At 45.7% G+C, this 18,725-nt stretch overlaps 1 protein-coding gene across 2 annotated transcripts in view; it reads right to left on the bottom strand.

Annotated features, from left to right (window-relative positions):
- FLT1 (fms related tyrosine kinase 1) overlaps positions 1-822 on the bottom strand; it is a 169,606-nt gene extending 168,784 nt beyond the window's left edge. For both annotated transcript variants that reach the window (XM_029210240.1, XM_029210241.1), the window contains exon 1: positions 483-822. In XM_029210240.1, the coding sequence (XP_029066073.1) occupies positions 483-546 (64 nt within the window). In that variant the 5' untranslated portion in view covers positions 547-822. The remainder of the gene's footprint in view (positions 1-482) is intronic.
- Between the last annotated feature and the right edge of the window lie 17,903 nt (positions 823-18,725).

Here is an 18,725-nt window from a genome sequence, read left to right as displayed (position 1 = left end):
CGTCGCGGCCCGTGCCAGACATCGCCAAGGCCGGGCCTCAGCCCAGCCCCCGGGCAGCCACGCGGGCGTCCTAGGAGCCGCTGATCCGGGGGCCTCGCGGACCCGGCCAGGCCACCTGAGAGCAGGCTATGGGGTGCCAGGCAGGTCCGGGTGCGCGGCACTTTCCGAGCCCAGAACCTGGGAGGGGGGCCCCGGCTTGGGGGAGGTGGCCAGGCAGCGAGGATCAGCGACTCCAGCCGCAAGGGGCAGCCCCAGCGCGGACCCGAGCGCGGCGATGCTAGCGGACCCCAGCCAGCTGCTCTCCGAGGCGCCCAGCCCGACCGCCCGGCGGAGGAGAAAGGGCGTCACGGCCCCAGGCGTGTCCGCTGCAACTAGTGTCCCCGGTTCCCTCCGAGCTCGCTCCCCGCGCGCACCCGGCCCCCCGGGCTGCGCCCCTGCCCCCGCCAGCCCCGCGCCGGCCTCCGGCCCCGGCCGCGCCTCACCTGTGAGAAGCAGACCGCCGAGCAGCGCGCAGAGCAGGGCCCCGGTGTCCCAGCAGCTGACCATGGTGAGCGCGACGCGGCCTGCTCGTCCGGTGCCCGCGCTCCTCGCGGGCGCCCGCCGCAGCCGCCCGAGCCTGTGTCCTCTCGCTCCGGCCCTCCGCCCCGAGCGCCCCTCTCCGCGGCTCCAGCCGAGAGACAACCACTTCCCCCGGTAATCCTCGCAGCCCGGCGTCCTCCGGCCGTTGCGTTCCAGCCCCGGAGCCCGCTCCGAGCCGCAGCCGCAGCCGCCGCCGCCGCCGGGGAGGAGCCGCGAGGAGTGCTGATCCCGCGCGCTCCGAGCCTCCAGCGGACCTCGATTAAGAGGAGACGAGGGCGGGGGCCATTTATAACCTTTCCCCAGCCCACTTCCTACCCCGGCACCTCCTTCCAGTGACGTCAAGGGGTCCCCCACCCCTCATCCGCCTCCCCACCTACCCTCTTCCTCCGGGACCTGATTCCCTACGGCTCGGGAGGGGGCGGGGGCTGCCGGGCGCGGGGGCGGGGAGGGAGCGCGCGTGGGGAGGCGCGGGCGGCGCGGCCCCGGAGCGCCGCCGGGCAGGTTCACGGTCCTTGCTCCCGGCTCCTGTCCCGGTCCCCTCCTCCTCCTTTAGCTCTCAGGAAATCCCTGCAGTCTCCCTCCGCCCGGCTTACTCAGCCCTGGGGGCCGCCCGAAGCTGGGAAGGGGACGGGGCTGGACCTCCACCGCCCGGCCCCCGGGGCGGAAAGTCCGACCCTGGGAAGCTGGCCGCGCCTCCGCGACGGTGTCCTTGGCACGGAGGGGCGAGGCGCAGGCCGGCTCCCTCCCCCTTCCTTGCTCTTCCCGCGCTGTCCCGCCGCCCCGCGACTCTCCCAACTGTCCCCCAGACGTCTAGGAAGGCGCCGGACACCCTCGGCACAGGGGACTGCGCCAGGAGCGCCCGCGGGGACCGGACGCTTGGCTGGCACCTTCGGGAAGACAGCGAAGCCGCTCGGGTCCCTGGGGAGCGCGTCTGTGTCTTTTTCGACCTCACAGATGCACCCGCCCAAGTCATTTCCTAAACCCTCGGCTTCCTAGAAGCAAAACAAGCAATAACATCATGATACCTTGTAAAAAGCTGGGACATGAAGCTGCTCCTGCAACTTTTAAAGGCCGAGCACTTGAACTTTATTTCCCAAATGCTCGAAAAGAGTCTTTCTGATGGCTGCTTGCTACGCAAGATGAGTGACTCCACTGCCCTCCGAACAAAACCCCGGGGAATTAACATGAGGCACCAAATCATTTGCGATGACACTAATTCCACCTCGTTCCCCAATTATGTTTCCATTACCTCAAAGGCTGATATCGTCCTAGGCTCCACGGAGCAGCCCAGTCTTGTCCCTGTAAATACCGCTGGTTTGAAAAATACTTCTACTGCAAAATGCCAGATGGCCACGATAAAAAGGAACGTGATGGCTCCTAAACACTGGGCCAGCGACTCTTCCTGAAGGACTGGACTGCCTCCCGCCGGGGAAGGTTAGGCAACCTGGAGTTGCCACACCTCTGAGCGGTAGGGCCAGGACAGGTCCCCGCCGCTGGGAGCCCCACGCAGGAACAGCGCGTCCGCCCGCCTGGCGCTGGGGCTCGGGAGTGGCAGCCCCACGCGGCTCCGAGGAGAGTGAGACCACGCGGAGCCTTTGCGCACCTGCTGGCTTCTCCACTTTTTCTAGGGCTCCTACTCCCAAGCTTGATTCCTTCAAAACCGAAGCATCATTCCGTGAACAGTTAATTACGTATCTCAGGGTTAGAGCCTGACAGCGGATCTTAACTCACAACTGGTCCCCCAGCCTCGGTCACAGTCTGGGACACACCCGCAGAAACGAGGTGTCCCCCTGCCTGACTTCAGAGCTGCTTGTCCCTCCCATGCTCTCTCCCAAGAAGCGGGCTTAGAATCTGGAGAGGAGGTTGACGCGTAAAGAGGCCACGACATTACAGTGTGAGGATCCCAGTGCTGGAGGGAGCCTGCGTTCACGATGGGCACAGAGAAGAGGTGGTCCGTCCGAGAACTCAGGAGCGCTTCTTAGGAGAGACACTTAGCTGACCCTGGGGGAAACGGTCCATAGTACAGTCTACAAAAGTTTACCACAACCCTTCAAATGCTATCTGAGAGACAACACTTCACATACCGGCTGTCAGACATGACTCTGCATCGAGTTTACTTGTGAAGCCACAACGGGTATCTGATGGATGGCTGAAACAATCTTCATGACCTCAGACGTCCATCAACAATACTAGCATAGGGACTTCCGTGCTGGCGCAGTGGCTAAGAATCCGCCTGCCCATGCAGGGGACACGTGTTCGAGCCCTGGTCCAGGAAGATCCCACATGCAGCAGAGCAAGCAAGCCCGAGCGCCACAACTACTGAGCCTGCGCTCTAGAACTGGTGAGCCACAACTACTGAGCCCGTGTGCCACAACTACTGAAGCCCATGCACCTAGAGCCAGTGCTCTGCAGCAAGAGAAGCCACCGCAGTGAGAAGCCCGTGCACCGCAACGAAGAGTAGCCCCTGCTCGCTGCAACCCGCGCACAGCAAGGAAGACCCAACGCAGCCAAAGATAAATAAATAAATTTTAAAAATAAATGAAGAAAATTAAAGAAAAAAAAATACTGGCATATTGCTCAACTATTTAAGGTTAAAAGAGTCCTGGTCGAATCTAACTTAATTTACACCAAAATCATTCTGCATTAAGAGTGGTCTTCCACAAATTCCCAACTATTCTTTCGAAAAGTTGCAGGTTTTAATTATAGTCAGCAATTTCTTCACTTCTTACTTTGTTCGTTGCATTAGCCTCCTAACAAAGAACCCAAGATGCTACAAGTTCTCACAAGGTTTTGTTCTTAATTTCATTTTAGCTCAGATAGATATTAGCATTTAGGTAAATGAATATCTAAGCTAAACTCATGAGGTATGGTTCTCAACCCCCCACTCCCAAAAAAAGAGATAAGACCTTTGAACAAGAATGGGCTACAGCACCCTTCCAACTAAATCACTAACGAAAGGGGTTTTATAGATAACAGTGATGGAAAAGATCAATTTCAACATGCCTGGTGGGTATAAAAAGCTATTGAAATAGGCTATCTGCTTGCTTCCTGCTCACATACAAAAGAACGTTTCATCTCCTGCAAAACCAGACGTTCTCTCTTGTTATCAGCTACAAACGTTCTCTTGAGGATTCTTTCCAGCCCCTATTCAGAGGCACACTGTTGGTAAAACCAACAGCTTTAATATTCAAGACTGAACAATAGTGCGGGAGCATCCCTGTGAGAGACAGGAGGGAACCCAGGGCCTCATCTTCCTAGAGTGGACCAAGGGTAGAGCCGATCAGCTTGCAGTCACCAGGTCTCAATCAGGACTTTGTCCCCACGTGGGTTAGGTGGCTTCAGAGCAAAGGAAAACTATACTCCACGGCTACACACTGCGTAGCATAAATATGTATGGTTGGTTACAAGAACCAAATGACTTTATAAAACCCTTCTGTGTTATATGGCAAAAAAAGCTCCCAGCACATCTCTGCTTGACAGTTCAGGCTCATTTTGATTGATTTGGGCTTTCAGCTTCTTTCTGAGGCAGAGTCTCCTAGCTCTGGTCTCCTGGTTAGCCCTGCACCTCCTCCGTAGGAACTGTGACATGGACACTATACTTCTGTTACTGCAGCCTAAGATCAAAGGAGCCCTTTCTGTGGGCCACTTTGTACCCTGGATGCTTGTGGAACTCACTGTTGGTTAAAAGCCCTGAGGCTTTTTCACAGGAGCTGTGGTCTGGCTGTACTGGACAACCACAGCTTTTGATGACCCAAATTGCAGACCCTTATACCCACTCTTATTAAATTCCTTGTTTGATTTAGTCCATCTTTCTGGCCTGTTGAAATCTTTCTGGCATATAGAAAATTCAGTGCATTTTCTATATGTCCTGCTTCAGATTATCCAAAAATACGATACATATGCCTTCTGTATCGTCATCAAAATCACTGAACAGGGCAGCGCTGAATAAATGAATAAAGGAAGGACGGAAGGAAAGAAAGAAGGGAGGGAGGGAGGGAGGGAGGGAAGGAGGAAGGGAGAGAGGAATCAGCAGACATTAAGTAAACCAGAGCGTTCTTTGTGTCATTATCTCTGATGCATGATGTGTCATGCATCATCACCAAGGGAGGCTGCATATTAGTTTGTCACCGTTTACCATGTCATTATTCAGGAATAATTGATGGTCCTAGCAAGAGGTAATAAGACAGGTGAGTTTTATTCAAGGTATTTTAGGAAAGTTTTTTTTAAAAGCCCAGATGGGGATAATTAGAGAAGATTGGGGCAGGAGACAGCAAAACAGAGAAGGGACTAATACCTAAAGGAAAAGTAGCTGGCTAAGGAAGTCTGTACAGTGGTCATCTAATCGATAGAATTAACAACTTTTGCCAAAGGTTAATTTTATCTCAGCCTATAACTGTCAGCTATTGACTTTTCCTCTTTTTAAAAAATATGACATTACTTTTAATATACTCTTTGAGTTATAAAACATTTTAGACAGATGCAAAGATGGGGAGAGGGCTGGGACGAATCATAACCCCATCATCTCTATAAACCCACCGAGATCTCTTTGGTATATTTCATGTTCGTCATTTTCTTAGAGAGTGCTTTTAATTTTCTGTGTTTCTATATAGCCTTCATAATTATTATATTTAATAGCTGTAAAATGTTATCCTACTGCCGGACATTTCAATTTCACCATTATATATAATCCCCAAATGCATTTAATTTGACATTGGAATGTTAGTCAGTTAGGCACATCCAGACACTCGGTAGCCATTCAGAAAATGTATTCTCTCATTCAGTAAACATTTTTTTTTTTTGTACCCATACGCAATCCTGGGCCAGTCTTGTTGAAGACGGTAGAATAGAAGATATAATTATTGCCCTAGAAAGCCTTCCATTTATTTGAGAAGGCCAGACTTCATGAAACATTAGGAAACAATTCTACTGCAATTAAAACAGTTCTAAGGCAAGAACAAGATACAGTTGTGAGTACTAAAAGGAACTGTTCCTCACTGAATTGGGAAACGGTTTTGAAGATAGTAACAGATTTGTGTGGGCAGAGAGGGGAAGGCATTCTGACAAGGAGCGAAGGGAACAAAACCAGCCCGCTATGGGGGTGGGGGGACGTGTGAGGGGCAGGGGCGGCCAGTGGAGGAGGGAGGGTGTCAGGGAACAGCGAGGCAAGTTTCAGCAGGTAAGGCTGAGGGACCTTGACTACTTGGTAGGTAAATTTTTAAATGTGTTTCATTCTGCCAGTCCTAGGAAAGGATAGTTTAGGATGGTTAGACTAGCATATAGGGGATTAAAGGGAAGACAAATGAAAGGAATAAACTATTAAATAAATCTAGGAAGAAACAAACTGTTAAGCGGCAATAGGATAGAACTGGAACAATGATGGGAAGGAGAAAGCAAGAGGGTAGGTGGCTCTGGTTAGTAGTTCGGAGAAGGGATGGAGAGAGAAATTAACACTGGGGTCGAGGTGAGGGAGACAGAGGAGTCCAGGAGAGCCCCAAGGTTCCAGGGAGGACTCTAAGATCGCTGAGCATTGCCAGGATGGGGACGCTGGTGGGAGAGGAGGGGAAGGACTTGTTGGTTTCAGCCAGGTTCGGGTGAGCGGGCAACTGGAAGCAGCCTACTTTATTTTCCTCCTTGAGCCAAGACAGGGTTTAAAGTGATCGTCTGGCTCAGGTCCAGACATTTTAAGTAAGTAGAAAGTCATCATCGGATTGCTGTACCCTAAGACTGGACCCAAATTTATATACTCATAACGTCTGAGTTTTATGTAACGGCTGGGCTGTGACTAGGAAGTTTATTAAATGCCATGCGCTGGATTCCCACGTCTGAGCAACAGAGCTCTCCACCTTCAGCCCTTCCTTCTTCCAAAGTTCCGCCATACCCAGACACAGCCTCTGGGCAGGTCTGCTGGCCGCTTCCGTGGAAGACCATCCCTTTCCTTCCTGATCTCTTCCAGACTCCTCCCAGATGTACTTTTCATGCGTATCAGCAGCAGCAGAAGTCAGGGAGGAGCCCAGCCACTCTGCCCTGGACCACAGGCCCACGTGAACCAGCCGTCAGCCAGGATGCAGGAACGGGGCCCTGTAACGTTCAAAGATGCAAACTGGCAAATCTGACATCAGACGCCCAATCTAGCAAATACGTCATTTCGTAAGAAAGTTAGACCCCCAAGCTCACCTAATCCAACTGTGGAGGGAAGCCTTGAGTTCAATAAGTGCCTTTAGGTTGTTTTTCTGTTGAAAAAATAATATTCCATAAAATCAAGTTCTGGCTAAACTGAGAACATGGCTTCTGTGAAAGACATGACATTATAAGCTGCTTTCCACTAACGTTAAACTGCTAAATAACTTTGTTTCTATAATTTTATACTAAAAATTTCTTCGGAACACCTATAAAAAATTATCAGAATCATTGTCTCCGTATTTTGGTGTATACCCCCTGTTTGTCTCCGTAAGAGAAAAAACGTTGACGCCAAGATATGATAAACAAATCTTGGTTTTGGACATAAAACAGATCAATGTCCAAAGCAACAAGTCAAATACTAGGGTGGTTTTTCTTGATGAAATTTAAAACCCAGCCAAATAATAATAATAATTTAATAATAATAGTTTAATAGGTATTTAATAAAAAACATAGTTTATTATTTAAATAGACTTCCCTTTCTTCACATCCTGAAGTAATCACAGATAAAGTGATAAAATGTCTGAGATGTGCTTCAAAATTATCCAGAAGGAGTAAAGATGAAACGAGATAGGCCCTATGTTGATAATGTTGAAGCTGAACCATGGGTATGTAATTTATATATGTTTCTTTCTTCTTAGGTATATGTTTAAAATGTTTTCTTCATAAAATACATTTTTCTTTCCTAGTCTAAAACTGAAAAATGCAAACTATCGACCCAAAGTAAATTTTAGTCTCTGAGTCTAGAAAAAAGTGAAGCTAGAGAGAAAAGGAGGACAGTGAATGTTACCTGGTGACCAGAGCTTTGGTTTCACTGACAGTCAAGAAGAAAGTTTCCAGCAAATCCAGTGTTCGTTGATAAGAGGTATGAATAGGTGCAAAGCAGTCACAAGGGAAACTGATGGTTTAAAAACTACACTTGGGGGGCTTCCCTGGTGGCGCAGTGGTTGAGAATCTGCCTGCCAATGCAGGGGACCCGGGTTCGAGCCCTGGTCTGGGAAGATCCCACATGCCGCGGAGCAGCTGGGCCCGTGAGCCACAATTGCTGAGCCTGCGTGTCTGGAGCCTGTGCTCCGCAACAAGAGAGGCCGCGATAGTGAGAGGCCCGCGCACCGCGATGAAGAGTGGCCTCCGCTTGCCGCAACTAGAGAAAGCCCTCGCACGGAAACGAAGACCCAACACAGCCATAAGTAAATAAATAAAGCAAACTGTCAACAAGTAAAAATAAATAAACACTATTATAAAAAAAAAAAAACTACACTTGGTTTGAAAAGTACTGCTGTATTCAGAAGGAACACAGATAAGCAGAAACAAGATCAAGAAGGAAAAATACAGAAAATAGGAATATTTTTTAAAAGGAGAATCGAGGAAAATATTCTGTATGTGATGGAGAGGAGAGAAATGCGCAAGCTTTGAAAATCGCTTTTCTCCTCCATCGTATTTATTTAGAAATTGTCGTGGGTGACCATTAACTAAAGAAAATGAAGCTGAGGGAGGAAGTATAGAAACCCATGCTTAATCATCTCATGATATAAAGACCTTAAAAACTATGTGTTTTTTAAAAAACAAAATGAAACAGGATTTGTTGGCAAACATCCTAGGCAATTTAGGAACAGAAAGGCAATATTGCAAGACATTTTTTCTAGAACATATGACGAAGTGTCTAAGGTTGGACAAAGAAAGATTCCAGAAGACTGACTGGGGAAGATAACACATAGAATCATAAAATATTAATGTACAAATGAACCTCAGAGACGATCACGTCCAACCGCTTGATCTTACTTTAAGGAAACAGGCAGAGAGGTGATGTGCTTTGCCCACAATGAACCTGACTCTGCAGGACCTCCTTGGGCTTATGGTTTAGACTCCACTCCCACCCCCAGAATCCCCTCAGCTCTTCTGGTCTGTTAATGCCAAGCTCATCATAGGGGAGGAGAGAGCTGGTTCCTAAAGACCCATTGCTTCATCCCCTGGATCATCGTGAAATGATCTGATAACTCGGGGGAAGAAGGATCTGTCTGCAGGTCAGCTCAGATCTCAGTTAGGTCAAGATCACCACCTTTGAGCAGAAGGTCACCTGCGCTCAGAAAGCAACGGAAAGCAGAGAGCAAAGCACTTCTGCTAGTCTGGGGGGATGTGTGCAGCTTCTAGGGTCAGCCGGCCAGGGGCTCTCTGTCTCCTGCTGGATATATGACCTTGAGCAAACCCACCTAACCTCCTTGGGCCCCAGTCCCTTATCCTGGGATGTCAGCAGGACTGATGGGTTGTTGTGAGGATTAAAAGAGAAATCCAGAAAAGCGTTTATAATAGTGTATTTATAACACTGAGTAAGTGTTAGCTCTTGTGACGTTAGTAATGTTTCTTTGGCATGCCCCCTGCACTCTCCCTAACTGGTCCTCCCCTACCTACCCCCAGGGGGTGGACCACACTTCTGCCTTCAACTTCCAGGTCTCCCACGGGACTGGGCCTCGAACGGCCCACCACACTGTCTACACCTACGAGCCTTGTCCCTAGAGGACAGAGCCACTTCCCCTTACCCTAGGGCATCGTTTGAGACCCTGCCTCTTGTCTGATTTCAAGGGTCTTCTAATGCTGACAGCCTCCAGTTGCTGGCCCCATCCTCAGATGCCCGTCTGCTGAGTAACTGTTGCATCTCATAGCCATCCCTGCAGGGACCAGCTTATATGTCAGGTTCCACTGCTCCCTTTCCTCTCCACCCTGCCCTGGTCCAGCTGCCCATCCCCTCTCTCCATGGGCCTCTGCTACTGAAGTTCCCAAGCTTTATATAGGAAAACCTGCTCCTTTAACAGGCAAAAACCTTGATCCACAAAGGCTGGCAGTGATGGGAGATGCATCTTGGAGAAGGCCTCCCCAACCTCCTCTTGTCCCAAGATCTCCTTTCCTGAGTTTCCCACTAATCACTGCTACCACCACGGAGCTGGTCTTTGGGGGCCCAGTGTCGCCCTGCAGCATTCCACACGTGTGGATAAAAGCTTCCTTTACCTGCCATCAGCAGAGCTGAAATTGGCTATAACCGCTATCAGGATCACACGAGAGGCTCAGCTAGGGTAACAGCAGATGTGGTCCCCTCCCGAGCCCACCGATGTTCCCCAACCCCTCCCCGTTCCGTCGTTCCACAAGATCTGGCAGAACTCAAGGACCAGGGAGAATCCATAGGTAAAGGACTTAACAATAAGGCTGACTGGCCTGCCTGGCCCTCCTGTGACCATCATTCCTCCTGCTTGGCAGGCAAGCTACAGCTTGCTTTTGCCATTGCTTATTTGTTCTCTGGACTTAAAAATCCCCCACTGTAAAAATAGTGGTGGAGAATGAAGAAGGAATCCTGTGATTTCAGTATCTAGAAAGAACAGCAGCTGTAATTAACAACTCTTATATGAATTCAGTTTAGAAAAGCCCCAGTGATTCACTCCTTATAAATGAAGAAAATGAAACCTCAAAGTACTAAGTGATGCATCCAGCTAAGGCCACGGGACTCAGTTAGTGACACATGCATACAAGAGACCGGGTTTCCCTCTACAGCCATGGTGTCATGCCTCACAGATGAAGAATCACTTGAAAAAAAAACATGGTTTTGTTATTTGTCATCATTGATAGTGTTAGGTGACTTGAGGAGCCTGACCACACCTAGCAATTGGGAAGTTTGCAACAGGACACCAGGAGCGCCATTAGCTTAAGAGAACCCTCTAGGGCAGTGAAGTAAATTTCCTGACCGTTGGCCTGGTCCCCTGATACTAAAATTAAGAATGACCAGGGGGGCTTCCCTGGTGGCGCAGCGGTTGAGAGTCCGCCTGCCGATGCAGGGGACACGGGTTTGTGCCCCGGTCCGGGAAGATCCCACATGCCGCGGAGCGGCTGGGCCCGTGAGCCATGGCCGCTGAGCCTGCGCGTCCGGAGCCTGTGCTCCGCAACGGGAGAGGCCACAGCAGTGAGGGGCCCGCGTACCGCAAAAAAAAAAAAGAATGACCAGGGAATTCCCTGGCAGTCCAGTGGTTAGAACTCAGCGCTTCCACTGCAGGGGGCACGGGTTTGATCCCTGGTCGGGAACTAAGATTCCTCATGCCCTCGGTGCATGGCCAAAAGTAAGTAAATTTTAAAAAATAAATATATAAACAAAATTAAGAATGACCACAAAAGGAGATAAAGATCTCAGTCTCAGGAGGAAGGTATAGGAGGAAGACACGGACCCCACGCAGTGAAGAGCACAGCCTAGATTTGGGATGAAAGAAGACTATACAGGTGCTTCTCCACTGCAGAGCTTCCCACCTCCTCACGTGCCCGGCTCCATTAACCACCATCCACAGGGTTTTCTGGAAGACTGAGAGCACAGCTTTCCATGGGATCTGGGAGGCTGGTAACACTCCGGCAGGCATTTAAATGCAGACTGCAATCCTGTCCCCTGAGGCATGTGAAAGACTTGTCATCCTCCGCTCGTGCTGGGACCTGCTACCTCTCCTTGAGGCACCTGACACCCTCTCCTGCCTGTTCAGCTCTCACCTGCTGTGCATGTCCCGGTCTAAGTGCCACATGTACCATGAAGTCTCCCCTCAGCATGACAGTCAACCAGGACCCTCTCCCCTGCACACCTCTAGAACGCACAGTTCTGCATTTTATCCTGTGCTTTCTTGTTGAGAAACTATTGGGAACTGCAAGGATGTTTTTAGGCATTTAAGTGCTTGTTTAAAAAGCAAATATAATGAATATACTAGTTAGGCATGCTTTTGGTTGCAAGTAACAGCATACTTGACTACAAGTGACTTAAGCAATAAAGACTAAAGTTAATTAAAGTAACAATTACTCCTTAGCCTGGAGAAGGCAGTTCCAGTTCAGCTGTGGCAATTCCACAATGTTGCAAAGTACCCAGGCAGGCGGTCTCAGTCTGTCTGCCCTGCTATCTCTGATGTTGCTTTATGGTTACAAGGTGACTTATGCAACTACATTCAAGGCAGTGAGTGGGGCAAAGAGGTCTTCTCCTTGCTGGGTTCTATCTATGAGGTGAGAAAAACTCTTCCAGGAGCTCTACCCAGCAAAATCTCCTTTATGTCTCATTGGCCAGACTGGGTCACCTGTCAACTGTTAGACCAGTCATTGGCAAAGGGGAGTGAAGTTAACATGATTGGTTTAGGACCATCATGATTAATTCCCTGCCACCCTATCCCCATCCCCACCACACACACAGGGCAGGGCACTGTCTCCTAGAGCAAAGAATCTCTTTCCCTCCCACCAACCGGAACAAGATCAGGGATCTGTTAGCAACCAAGAGGACAGAAATTATCCTTTGTGTGAGCAAAATCAACGTCAACCACAGTGAGTATATGGATAGACGTTGATGAACGACACATTAAGAGCCATAAAAATTGGCCTTCCTAAAGCACAGCATACATCATGTCCTTCCCATGTAAAAGAGAGTACAGAGTATCCATATCCCTCCTATTAACAGAGTACAGAGTATCCATATGCCTCCTATTAACCTTAACTTGGAATCAGAAGAATTGAATTAGAATCCTGGACAGCATGACTTAGCCATGTGGGTAAATGAATTCACTTTCTTGAGCCTCAGTTTCCTCATTTGTATAAAATGAGTGCGTTGAATTTGCTTCATCCCTTTTAATTCCAATACCCTGTGAGTTCCCTTTGGATTTTTTTTTTTAACATCTTTATTGGAGTATCATTTGGCTTTCAAGGCCTCCTCAGATCTGGTCAGAAATATATATTTAATCATGTTTTCTGCTTATTTATTTCTATCAAGATTCTTACTTCCTTTAAGCTAGTCCTTTCCTTGCCCCAGAACACACCATGTCATTCATTCATTCCTTCTTTCATTCCAGAAGTGCTCATTGAATGCCGACCAAGTTCTAGACATGAGATGAGACCAGTTCTCTAGAAGAGGATGGGGCAGTAGCCAGGAGGGACTTGGGTCTCTGGATGACAATGAAGAAGCCCTGTACCACCTGATTCTTCTAGATTGTTTCAGGAGAAAAAATAACATTTTTTTTGCCAATATATTTTTGAATCTCTTAGCCTATATCCTAACTACTACAAAAGTCTCTCCTGATTTATTTGTTATGGGCTTAATTGTGTCCCTCCAAAATTCATATGTTGAAGTCCTAACTTCCAGTGTGTCAGCATGGAACTGTAGCTGGAGATAGGGTTATTTAATTAAAGTTCAATGAGGTCATTAGAGGGGGCCCTAATCCACTATAAGTGGTGTCCTTATAAGAAGAGAAAACTTGAACACAGACAGGTACAGAGAAGAAGACTGTGTAAAGGCACAGGGAGAGAAGATAGCCATCTACAAGCCAAGGAGAGAGGAAGAAACCTTGGTCTTGGACTTCCAGCCTCCAGAACTGAGAGAAAAGAAATTTATGTTGTTTAAGCCACCCAGTCTGTGGTGCTTTGTTAGGGCAGCCCGCCCAAGCAGGTTAATAAGCTACTCCTACCTGATTGCTTTCTTAGTTTTTTTTTTCTTTTTTTTTTTTTGGCTGCACCGCACAGCTTGCGGGATCTCACTTCCCCAACCAGGGATTGAACCTGGGCCACGGCAGTGAAAGAACCAAATGCTAACCTCTAGACCACCAGGGAACTCCCCACCTTTCTTAATTCTTAAAACTACAATTTTACCTTCTAGTCAATAATAGTAAATTTAAATCTTAATTTCCTAATGTTCATACCTTTGTTAAAAGTTCACTAAGAATAGAGAACATGTCTTAAACGTTTGTAGAATTTCTATTGTTATTATTATTTTGAAGTCAAAAGCTAGATAACTCTTTAGCAGGAGTGATAAGGAAAAAAGGAGAGAGAGAAGAAACAAAAATAAACAATATTAGTAGTGACAAAGGGGCCACACAGCAGAGCTAACTCGACAGATACAGTCCAGAACTTTAAAAAAATCATAACAAAACTCTGAACTAAAGTATGCACATCACTTTGAAAACTTAGATGAGTTTGACAGTTACCTATAGAAAAAAATCACAAAATTGGACTAAAGGTTCAAAATGACAGATGAGATTCGTATCTAAGAATTTCCCTTGCTTAATATCTAAAGAAAAGAAATCATGAAAACCATCCCCCAGATCTGCATTAATGGCAAAGAGGCAAGGATGGAACCACAGCTTAATGAAATACGCTTCAAATATTAGTAGCCAAGGAGACAGGAAGCTCTGGAGCAGGGCTGAGCAGCACAGCAAGGCTAGACTTCTCATCCCACCCTCTACCCAAACCCTGTCGGTGAGCGGAGAGACCCTAGGAATGCTTACTCTACCCCCCACGAATACCCACTCTGAGAGGACCAAGCTACGTGGGTGTCTTCATCTTTCAGCTCTTCTGTCTGACAAAGAGCTGCAATAGACAAACAAATGAGCACATCACTAGGAGTCCCAGACCTGAGAACATCCTCCTGGGGTCTTTGGAATCCTGCATGAGCATTTTAACAAAATCTCACAAGACAGCAAAGGACCACATGGCCCAGCAAATCCTACTTAGCACCACAGATAAACTTTTCCCTTCCCACCATCCCCTCATTCCTATTTTAAAAATATAACATGAGATGCTCAACCACAAACTATTATTTGGAGAAGAAACACTGTTTTTAGACACAGTGTTAAAGAAGTAAAAAAAAAAAAAAGTCCCCCATATTGTATCAGAGAAAATAGAAGGTCTGGACAGAATTGCTTAAGATGAAAAAAAAAAACAAAAAACCCCAGCAAGACAACTATGCAAATATACAAAAAGGGAGGGAATAAAAGAAGTAAAGAAAGAGGAAGAGAGGGAAGAAGGAAGGAAACAGACAGACCAGCACGAGACTGGTGAAGAACTTAAGTTTGGAGACAACTTAACTCAAATGAATGAAGAAAACTCATCCTGATCTCTTTAAACTAGAGAATGATTTTTAAAAAACCCATGGATTCAGTAAAGCAAGAGCTCAAGGATGTTATGGTAAATGGGGCAGAGATAATGCCACGTGTTTACCAAATCTTGTGTCGGTTTCTTCTTCCTGCACATATAGCCATTTTGCATTTCTTTGCCTTCTTTGTGCTAAATACTAACCATCTGACTAGTTCTGTGCAAAAAGTGTAGATTCTAGAAATAAATGTAAGTGGGGTGTGACAATTTCAGGCCAATTCCAGAAAATTCCAGGTCAGCAGGTGTGAGTTTTTTTATGCTGTCATTTCTCCTGCCACGGCAACTTAGAAGCCGGTGGTATAGCTTCAAGATGCAAGTATATTGGAGAATAAATCCTAAGAGTTCTCAACACAAGGAAAAAAATATATTTTTTTCTATTTCTTTAATGTTGTATCAATATGAGATGATGGATGTTCAATCACTAAACTTAACTGTGGTCATCACTTCATGATGTATGTAAGTCAAATCACTGTGCTGCACACCTTAAACTTATACAATGCTGTATGTCAATGACATCTCAATAAAACTGGAAGGAAAAAGAAGATGAAAATATCTTGGGCTCTGAGTTATCTCTTAGAAAGGAGCTACTCAAAAAACTGGAAAACTGTGAGCCCTCAGCTGACTTTGCATGAAAAAAAAAAAATAAACCTATATGTGATAAGCCACTGGGAATTTTTAGTTAACTAATTACTGTAGCAGAACCTAGCCCATCCTAATGTATTGAAACAACAAAATGAAATTTAAAAAGTTTGCAGACATAAGGAAACCAATGGAACTCCCAAACAACATCATTACATAATAAACATATAAATTAGGAACAGAAAGAACAGATAGATACCACTGAGAATCTAATTACTGACATAAAGGAAAGTCATGAGTTATTTGAACTAATATATATGAAAAAGACAAAGAAATGAAAGCAACTAATGAGACACTAATAGAAACGGAAAAAAGATTAAGTTACACTAACTTAAGATAATTGATGTCCCTGAAGTAAAGAATCTAAAAATTTAAGAGAATATTTATTAAAATATGGAACAAAAATTCTGTGAAAGGGCTTCCCTGGTGGCGCAGTGGTTGAGAGTCCGCCTGCCTGTGCAGGGGACACGGGTTCATGCCCCGGTCCGGGAGGATCCCACATGCCGCGGAGTGGCTGGGCCCGTGAGCCACAGCCGCTGAGCCTGCGTGTCCGGAGCCTGTGCTCCGCAACGGGAGAGGCCACAGCAGTGAGAGGCCCGCGTACCGCAAAAAAAAAAAAAAAAAATTCTGTGAAAGAACTGACTCTGCAGATCAAAAGAACAAATCGTGTTCCAGGAAAACATAATACAGTAAAATACCAAGGAGACAACTTCTAATTAAACTATTGAACTTTAAGGATAAGGGAAGAATTTATCAGGTATTCAGGCCAAAAAGCAAATTACTTATAAGGGAGAGAAATTAGACTGGCCACACACTTCTCCCTCATTGAGAGAAGACAACAGGGTGAGTTCTATGGGAAAGGATACTAGACCAGGCCAGGATGTTTTTGAAGTAGAAAGGCAGAGGCAGACATTTCTCAAACATGGAAGAATTGGGGGAACACAATGCCAGGACTCTTCATGGAAAAGCCATATGACTTGACAATAAATCCAGCCAATTAAAAAAAGTAATCAAATATAAAAACTCGGGAATGAGGAAACCACAGTAAAAAGATTTAAGATAAACACTAAATCCACTTAAGACATATATATATGTGTGTATATATATACACACACATATATACATACATACATACTAAACAACTCTGAGAATTATGCTACTTAGTAGAATGTAAATGTTGTGAATTGGGGCAAAAATCAGGAGGGGAAGAGAAGTGGCAGGAAGTAAGATACTATTGTCATCTGCTCTCATGGCAGCGGGTCCATTGACGCTACCTAAAAAATTTTTAATGTAATTTTAAAAACACAATGGATTGAATACCTTAATTAAAAAAAAATTCTGTTCTTAACTTTTGAGAAAACTTAAAGAAATTAATCTCTCTCATTTGCAATCCAGTTTTACTTTTCTTTTTTCTTTCAATAAATTCAAGTAAAACTAACAGTATTTATAAATATTCCTATCTATCTATCTAAAAATAGCATTTATAAATATCCATTCATCCACTCATCATCCATCCAGCCTCTGTCTGTAATGCATTGAAAATTGTGTGGGGACTTCCCTGGTGGTCCAGTGGTTAAGACTCCACACTCCCAATGCAGGGGGCCTGGGTTCTGATCCCTGGTCAGGGAACTAGATCCCACGTACATGCTGCAACTAAGAGTTCGCCTGCCACAACTAAGACTCAGCACAAAAAAAAAAATAAAAAAAAAAAAAAAAAAAGGAAAATTGTCTGGAAAAAAGATTGACTTATTAATGATGGTTATTTCTTAATGGTGAGGTTTGGAGTGACTTTAAAAATAATTTTCATCTTTATACTTTCTGCATGGATTATCTTGACAAATTATCATGGTGACTTTTTTCTCAAAAAAGGTTGAGCATATGTATCAAAATATTAAAAATGGTGATAGAATTTTGGATTATTGTTTTTCTTTATTTTTAATTAAAAAATTTAAACAACTAAAACTTCTTAAGAAGAAAAATTAGGAAACTCAAATAGATCAATAACCATTAAAGAGCCTGAATTAATGCCCCCCCATCCATCTCCTTCCCACCTACTCCCATCCCCAAAATATGTATAATCACATTCGTTCCAGGTACATTTTAATAAATCTTCAAGAACCAGATCATCTCTATCTCATAAAACTGATCAAGAGAAGAGGTATGAAATCTATCAAATTTGTTTTATAAGGTTACCATAACCTTGACTCCAAAAACAAATAAGGAACGTGTCAGAATTAAAGCTATAACTGGTTTCACTTATGAACAGTAGATCCAGAAATTCTAAATAGAATATCAGCAAATTGAAAAAAGAAAAATCAGACATTTTGATGTTGCAATCATATTGATTGATCAATTCCACTGTCTTGAACCCCTGTCAGCCTTCATAGCATAACTGAATATTGTGTCTAATTTTGGTATCTTTTTTTTTTTTTTTTTTTTTTTGCGGTACGCGGGCCTCTCACTGCTGTGGCCTCTCCCTTTGCGGAGCACAGGCTCCGGACGCGCAGGCTCAGCGGCCATGGCTCAAGGGCCCAGCCGCTCCGCGGCATGTGGCATCTTCCCGGACCATGGCACGAACCCGTGTCCCCTGCATCGGCAGGCGGCCCCTCAACCACTGTGCCACCAGGGAAGCCCGGTATCCATAATTTTAAAGGCTATGGATTCTTAGAGATAATTTAGAGAACATTCCACTGTAAAATGATTAAGAGGATAGAAAAATATGTACTCAGATTTTTTGTAATTGCCATTGATTGGCTCAGAAAGACAAAAATACCAGAAAACATATTTGAATTAATAAAACAACAACAACACAGAAAGTATGGATTTATCACTGCTGAAAAGCATGATTTTTCACTTGAACTACCATCATCAATAACTCTGTTAATGAGCCCCCCAAAAGGTATAAGCATCAGAGGAAAGTCCATAGGAGCAGGGCCACTTCAGAGGGCAAAATCATGCAGCTGTACACGGCCCCATGTTTGGAAAGGTCCATACTTGGTTTAATGCTCTGCTGTAGCCATCCTTAAATTCTTAATACTTTTTGGAAAGGGGTTCTACATTTTCATTTTACACTGGGCCCTGCAAATTATGTAGCCAGCCCTGCACAGAAGGGTAACTAAACTAGTCAACCAGCTAGCTGTGTTGGCCCTGAGGACGGGCTGAGACACTAGAGATGCCTCCAGCTGGAAAGAAGGTGATGGGGACATGATTCAAACCCATAAAGCTGCGAATAGGTGGGATGGACTTTTCCCATCATGTCTTCACCGTGAAACTTGAAGGTTGAAACGTTATGACCAAGGCCAGTTCGGCAGCATAGAGCCTGGAGGGCTATTTCTCTTAGACTATACACCACTGAGCAACTCAAAGTAATCCCACTCTCAACATTTTAATCCCAAATCAAACTACAAAAA

Source organism: Monodon monoceros, unplaced genomic scaffold, assembly GCF_005190385.1.
Source record: "Monodon monoceros isolate NGI ecotype Baffin Bay Population unplaced genomic scaffold, NGI_Narwhal_1 Super_Scaffold_8, whole genome shotgun sequence".
Classification (NCBI taxonomy): domain Eukaryota; kingdom Metazoa; phylum Chordata; class Mammalia; order Artiodactyla; family Monodontidae; genus Monodon; species Monodon monoceros.
This window is presented reverse-complemented; position numbering and strand designations above follow the sequence as displayed.